At 45.4% G+C, this 7,770-nt stretch overlaps 1 protein-coding gene across 1 annotated transcript; it reads right to left on the reverse strand.

The window, feature by feature from the left end:
- Positions 1–1,097: 1,097 nt before the first annotated feature.
- On the reverse strand, positions 1,098–3,120 carry LOC111211740. Its single transcript, XM_022713011.2, has 2 exons — positions 1,842–3,120; positions 1,098–1,753 (listed from the first exon to the last, which is right to left on the reverse strand). Exons 1-2 carry the CDS (start codon positions 3,118–3,120, stop codon positions 1,098–1,100), a joined length of 1,935 nt encoding a protein of 644 aa, XP_022568732.2.
- Between the last annotated feature and the right edge of the window lie 4,650 nt (positions 3,121–7,770).

Genomic DNA, 7,770 nt, shown 5'->3' on the forward strand with positions numbered 1-7,770 from the left:
TTGTAATCTGCTAACAACTCCATCCATCTGCGCTGTCTCAGATTTAGGTCCGCCTGAGTAAATATGAACTTCAGACTCTGGTGGTCTGTGAGGATCTGAACTTTCTCTCCATACAACTATGACCTCCAAATCTTTAGCGCAAAAACAACTGCTGCTAACTCCAAATCATGAGAGTTGACCTCGTGAAGCCACAACTGACGTGATGCGTAAGCAATAACATGACCATCCTGCATCAATACACAACCCAAACCAGTACCTGACGCATCTGTATAAACCTCATACGGTACCCCTGGCCTAGGTAGTACCAACACTGGCGTATCTGTCAACTTCCGTTTCAGCTCAGTAAAACTCTCCATACAAGCATCCGTCCAATCAAACTTGGTGTCTTTGCCTGTTAACCGTGTCATCGGTTTCGCGATACTAGCAAAATCTTTCACAAACTTTCTATAGTATCCTGCTAAACCCAGAAAGCTACGAATCTCGGTGGCGGTCTTAGGTGTAGGCCACTCCGATATTGCAGTAATCTTCTCCGGATCTACTGCAACCCCTGCCTCTGAAATCACGTGACCCAAAAATCCAATCTTCCTCTGCCAGAAGCTACACTTACTCAGCTTGGCAAACAACTGATGCTCCCTGAGCTTATCCAACACAATCCGCAGATGCTCTGCATGCTCCTCTCTACTCCGAGAATAGATCAAGATATCGTCGATGAAAACAATCACACACTTATCCAAGTGCTCGCGAAACACATCATTCATAAGCTTCATGAATGCTGCAGGTGCATTCGTCAACCCAAATGGCATCACCACAAACTCATAATGTCCATAACGGGTACGGAAAGCAGTCTTCCGCACATCCTCATCAGCTATCGTAATCTGGTGGTAACCCAATGCCAAGTCAATTTTTGAAAACCATGAAGCTCCCTACAACTGATCCAATAACTCATCGATACAGGGAAGCGGGTACTTATTCTTGATGGTCACCTTGTTCAAACCTCTGTAGTCGATACAAAGTCTGAAACTCCCATCTTTCTTCTTCACAAACAATACTGGCGCTCCCCATGGTGAAGTACTAGGTCTGATGAAACCCTTACTCAATTACTCCTCCAACTGCATCTTTAGTTCAGCCATCTCTGCTGGTGCTAAACGGTATGGAGCCCGCGAAACCGGTGTTGTTCCTGGTTCTAACTCAATATTGAGAACATCTCCTCTGTCTGGTGGTGGCCCCTTTAAGGCTTCAAATACATCATGAAATTCTGCAGCCACTGGAATATCCTGTAACTCAGGAGGTCCATCTTCATTAACCATCGAAATAGTCGCCAGAAATCCTTCTGCTCCTCTCTCCAACAAGTACTCAGCATGCAACATGGAAATAACAGAAATCCCACGGTAAGCCTGGAGACACTGGACTGTGATCTTCCTATCTCCTCTAGGAATATTAACTTTCGCTCGCATGCAATCTATCACCACTCGATGTCGGGACAGCCAATCCATCCCAAGTATGACATTGTAGTAATCCATCTCCATCTCTGCTAGGTCTCCTATGAAGTCGACTCCTCCCAGTAGGACTGGTACATCTCGGTGAACGCCAGTGGTTCCCAATTTCTCAGTATCGGCCGTCCGAATCTGCTTAACCTTCGGCTCAAAGACACCTCGAAAAGGCCAAGACTTAGCCAAACGCGAACTCACGAAGCTGTGAGAAGCTCCTGTGTCAAATAGAGTGTGAGCTACCTCACCTCCAACAGAAACCGATCCTACACAAAATTTTTTTTTTTAACTACACATGATATCCATCAAAACACAATTACTCCATAAACAGACGAGTATGATAAAAATACATACCGGCTATCGGCTCAGCTCCATTGGCCTCTCCTAGAGCATAAACACGCGGAGTGATGGCTTGACGCTTGGCCCCAGGCCCTTTAGTCGGGCAAAACCTGGAGATATGGCCAAACTGGCCACAAGTGAAGCAAGCTCCTAGTGCGTATGCTGCAGCTGGTGGTGCCTGCGCTCCCTGTGCTACTGGTGCTGCCTGCGCTACTGGTGCTGCGGATGCTGCTGGTGCTACTGGTGCTATTCCCCGCGCACCAAATGGCCTACTCCGACAATCCCTACTTTTATGTCCCATCTTCCCACAGTTGAAGCACGTGATGCACTCTCCAAAATGATGGCGACGACACTTGTCGCAACTACGTGCTCCCAACTGTTCCCATGTTCTCTTTTGTGGCTCTGAAGTCCTTCCAGTCTTAGGTGGAGACTTAGAGTACTTTTGCTCCTCTGCAATACATGCCTCCTGCACAACAGCCTTCTCTACCAGATCCTCCAAACTAGTGTAAGTAACCATACTGCACCTGCCGCGGAGATCGACTCGCATACCATCTAAGAACCTCCTGATCAAGTCCTCTCCATCAAAATGATTACCAGCAAACAAGCGGAGCTGGCAAAACTCTCGCTCGTACTCCCTGACACTCCTAGTACCCTGCCTCAGATGCTCAAAAGCATTCCTCTTCTGGTGCAACGCTTCCCTGGGAAAGTACTTCTTGTCGAATGCAATGAGGAAATCCTCATAAGTCATGTCGCCATCACGCATCGATCGCACTCCATCCCACCATACCAATGCATCTCCACGCAGATACAACTCTGCGATATTAAGACAAAGGCGCAATGGACAATTGATTGTCTGCAGACACGAAGCCAACCTATGCTTCCACTTATAGGCCGCTCCAGGGTCTACTGTTCCCTCAAAAGTCTCCAAACCCATAGTTTTCATCTGTCTCATTACCCGCATAAGCGTCTCATCAACCTCAGGAACCTGCCCTGGAAGAACGGGTGGCACAACCTCAGGAACTTGCCCTGGAAGAACGCGTGGCGCTGGTGGTGGAACCTGGAAAATTCCTGGAACATGCTGGATAGGGGGTTGCTGCTGTCCCTGAACCTGAACTGGTGGAACCGGATGAATAGAGGGCTGCTGATGCCCCTGAGCCTGAACTGGCGGAACCTGCTGACCCTGCTGAGCTGCAGCCATCTGCCTAACCACTTCCTGTGCAGCTACTCTAGTAGCCTCCTGGACAGCTTGCTGAACTGCCTCCTGTGCGGCCTGTCTGGCAGCATCCTGCACCATCTACCTAAGGGCATCCTGATCAATCGGTGGAACTGGTGGCGGCACATGCTCATCTCCACCCTCTCGAGAAGCACTAGCGGCCTGAGTGCGAACAACTCTCTTACGTGGCGGCATCTGAAAGAAATAGCAACTTAATTAACTTGTGCCGAAACCGAATACCAACGATTAAAAACATAATGCCAAACAGAAAGGTGCTATTGACTTTTTTTTTTAAATCCCCATATTTCCATAAATATTTTAAAAATCGTCTAAAATCGATTAAAAACCGAGTCCCCACAAATCGCCATCCCGGGTTAGAGCCGGGACGGAACCTTGCTCTGATACCAAATTGTAACACCCGTATTTTCCAAAAATAACTTAAATAAATAAAAAGTCTGAAATCTCCATTTATTACTTCTCAAAAGTCAACTCCAAAGTCGTAAATCCAATAAATAGCCATAAATCCAAATAACATAATAAATACCGAAAATATCGATAAAAGCATAAAATCCGCAAGTCTGAAAAAGAAAGAAATAAAACTCCCAAAGCACCAATCCGATAGCAATCACTCCTGCTCGTCAGTCTCACCTGAAAGGGGAAAGGGATAGGAGGGGTGAGTAACAGGGGAGTTACTCCGTGAGGTATGGAGATGCTAAACACGCAAACCACTGACTTGAGTAAATAGAACTCCCACTATGGAAGTTTAGCTCTAACATGAACACACACGACGCCTAGCGTGTCACACAAACCAAACAATGCGATGATAGCATAAAGCTAGTCCATACACCCCTGCTGAGCTGCAGCCATCTGCCTAACCACTTCCTGTGCAGCTACTCTAGCAGCCTCTGCTGAGCTGCAGCCATCTGGCTAACCACTTCCTGTGCAGCTACTCTAGCAGCCTCCTGGACAGCTTGCTGAACTGCCTCCTGTGCGGCCTGTCTGGCAGCATCCTGCACCATCTACCTAAGGGCATCCTGATCAATCGGTGGAACTGGTGGCGGCACATGCTCATCTCCACCCTCTCGAGAAGCACTAGCGGCCTGAGTGCGAACAACTCTCTTACGCGGCGGCATCTGAAAGAAATAGTAACTCAATTAACTTGTGCCGAAACCGAATACCAACGATTAAAGACATAATGCCAAACAGAAAGGTGCTATTTACTCTCTTTTTTTTTAAATCCCCATATTTCCATAAATATTTTAAAAATCGTCTAAAATCGATTAAAAACCGAGTCCCCACAAATCGCCATCCCGGGTCAGAGCCGGGACGGAACCTTGCTCTGATACCAAATTGTAACACCCGTATTTTCCAAAAATAACTTAAATAAATAAAAAGTCTGAAATCTCCATTTATTACTTCTCAAAAGTCAACTCCAAAGTCGTAAATCCAATAAATAGCCATAAATCCAAATAACATAATAAATACCGAAAATATCGATAAAAGCATAAAATCCGCAAGTCTGAAAAAGAAAGAAATAAAACTCCCAAAGCACCAATCCGATAGCAATCACTCCTGCTCGTCAGTCTCACCTGAAAGGGGAAAGGAATAGGAGGGGTGAGTAACAGGGGAGTTACTCCGTGAGGTATGGAGATGCTAAACACGCAAACCACTGACTTGAGTAAATAGAACTCCCACTATGGAAGTTTAGCTCTAACATGAACACACACGACGCCTAGCGCGTCACACAAACCAAACAATGCGATGATAGCATAAAGCTAGTCCATACACCCCGCATCTCCTCATATGGATATATAATACGTAGCGTCGCTAGTACAGTATGTCTCTGTACCCCCGCCCTCTCAAGTAGCGTCCATGGTACAAACGTCTCTGCACCACATGCCCGTACAAGTAGCATCGCAAGTCCAGACGTCTCTGAACTCCTGCCCGCACAATCAAAGCAGCGTCACTAACCCAGACATCTCTGAGCCCCCGCCCGCGCACATAGTCCCTACTAATAACTATGTATACATACATATATATATATCGCATCTCTTAACATCACACAATCCAATCAACGGTTGAATCCTCTAGACCCCTAGTTCCAGTTTACAATGGATGAACTAACTAACAATCAAGACTCAAACAGACACAATTCAAACAAACGGATCATGATTCGAAATCTAAACTAACATAAGAAGAATTCTACACTGGTACGAGATTTACGGAATAGACCCTCACCTTAGAAATGTGGAAAAGTGATAGCTATGAACTCCAGCTGCTCAAACAAACTCCAAATCTGAAATCAGGGCGAAAAATCGAGTCAGAACACGCTTTCGAACGGCCCAAAATGGATAACCGGCGATCTGGTCAAAAAGTCAACCCGCTGGTCAAAGGTCAACCCGGTCTACTCTGACCCAAGCCGGTCAACCTTTGACCAAATCGAAATTGAATTGAACCATCGGTTTTTCCTTAACCGGATTCGATTTCAATTGAACCAGATTAAAATTGATTTCAATTCGGTTTAATCCGAACCAAACCAATTCCCAATAACCGATCGATTTAATCAATAATAAAATCAATTGACTAACCGAACCGGCTTGACTGGTCAACGGCTTGACTCGCTGAGTCAACTCGGCCGAGTCACCGAGATACCGGCGAGTCGCCGTAGACCGGTCGCCGGCGGCGGCCAACGACGATGGTGGCTTACCGGAAAATCACCGGCGGCGGCGGAGACGCGGCCGCGATGCGGCGGCGGCTTCCCGGCGGTGAACGGACGGTGGCCGGACGGTGGCCGGCTGCGGTGGCTCCAGCGAACGTCCGGCGGAGATGGCGGCGCGTGCGATTCACGCGCGATACTTCCTCCTGCGCGTGTGGGCGCGTCGCGGCGGTTCTCGGGCTTAAACTCCTGCTCCGGATTCGTCTCAACGTCACGAACAAACTGGTGGCCTTGAAATCGCGAGAAACCCAATGCTTTGAGAGATATCGACGATTTACTAAACGACCAACACTTAACCAATCGGAAAAGGTGGTTTGCGGATTACCTAGGGGGTGAGACGGCGGCTGCGTGACGGATCTGATCTCAGTCGACGGTGGCTGAGACAGTTCACCAATATCTCTCTCTGACGGCTCTAAATCTGCATTGGTTCAACGCCTTAGACTTTTTCTGAATAAAATAATAGGCTGGCTCTGTTTAAATAGGAACTCACCTAGGGTTTCCTGTAAACTGATTGGGCCTTGCTGGGCCTGCGGAATTGGGTCGTTACACATATTCTCTTCAAAAATCTCGGTTTAGATAACAGTTGTAAGCATGTTTCTGACCCTTGTTACTGTTCTCCTTCTCAGAATCACACACTCTTTTTTATCAAACTCAACGGCACTTGGCATCACCGTTTTCCAAACCACAATCAGTGTTCATCACCGTTTTCCAAACCACAATCAGTGTTTGTAAGGTGTTTCACGAGGCTTATGTATGATATGCCGGGAACTGTTTTTTTTTCTTCTTACAACTTCTGTTTCTTTGCACCGAACTAAATAAATCTCCTCCCATATGCTCCATATTATGCTAGATATCTCAGATCACGAGGTTAACTTTTACTGCCAAATATACTTTGCCACAATAGAAACTTGTGAAAGAACTTCATAGACACCATTCCCTTAGAAGCAGCTGTCCCAATATCAAACAGACACTGCTGTCGCCAATTTTACAGGATCTAAGCCTGTCGTACACAAAAAACAGTCTATTTTTGATGCAGTAGCAGTTCATAGAAAAACTATTCTCTGTCAGAGACTTATTCATGTTGTCGCTTCCTCAATTCAGAAAATGCAAGAGCATGATTCATGTTACATCGCCTTCTTTAAACTTCTGAGACTATTCCCGTGAACCACTGAGCAAGATTTCAAGTCTTCAATCTCTGTAAAACATAACTACAAGACTCTGAATCAGCTGCTCAGAATCTCCATCATTCAACTATGATCTTGGACTCCGGAACCAAATCCTTTCTTTGAGAATACAGTTCTGGAGAAGGTTGAATGAGCAAGAACAGAACACAAGCAAACCGTTGAAATCTCAATCCAACCGTTACAATATCATAATAAAGATAGTCATCGAATTTCAGTTCCATCGGATTACTTTTGAATACTCACACGTTGCTTTGAATAACCTATCTCAGAATTGATTTCTGCATATTTTTTTTTGCACTGAGCACAAGTTCAAGCTTAGCAGATGTCTTGATAAAATCAAGTCGCAGACGCACAAGAGAGCTTTGTAAGGCTAAATTTTTCACTATATCCATTGCGCAAAACTTTCAAAGCTCGAAGCTGACCGTACATCGAAGCGGAATGCTTCCAAAAACGTCTTAGTTGCAATCTTGGCCAAACCAAACACTACAAGAAAATGTGCCCAACGAAGATTTATGACGAAAATATTTCCTCGTAAATTTACATTGTGTTTACAATGCAGTTACGAGGAGTCCAACTTTCGTCGTAAACGCCATGTAAATTTACGACGAAATATGTTCGTCATAAAATCCATGTAAGTTTATGACGAAAGTACGTGGAATGAGAAATACGTCGTAATCGTTACATCGACATTACAACGAAACATGTTACAGTTATATTTAGGTGAAAACGTGTATTCAGTGTGCTTTAATTTACCTAATTTCGTCGTAAAGTGATTGTAAATATTATGTTAAAACCATGTAAAATCCATGTAAAACATTCCTTGTAAAATCG

The sequence above is a fragment of the Brassica napus genome, chromosome C9, assembly GCF_020379485.1.
Source record: "Brassica napus cultivar Da-Ae chromosome C9, Da-Ae, whole genome shotgun sequence".
Taxonomy (NCBI): domain Eukaryota; kingdom Viridiplantae; phylum Streptophyta; class Magnoliopsida; order Brassicales; family Brassicaceae; genus Brassica; species Brassica napus.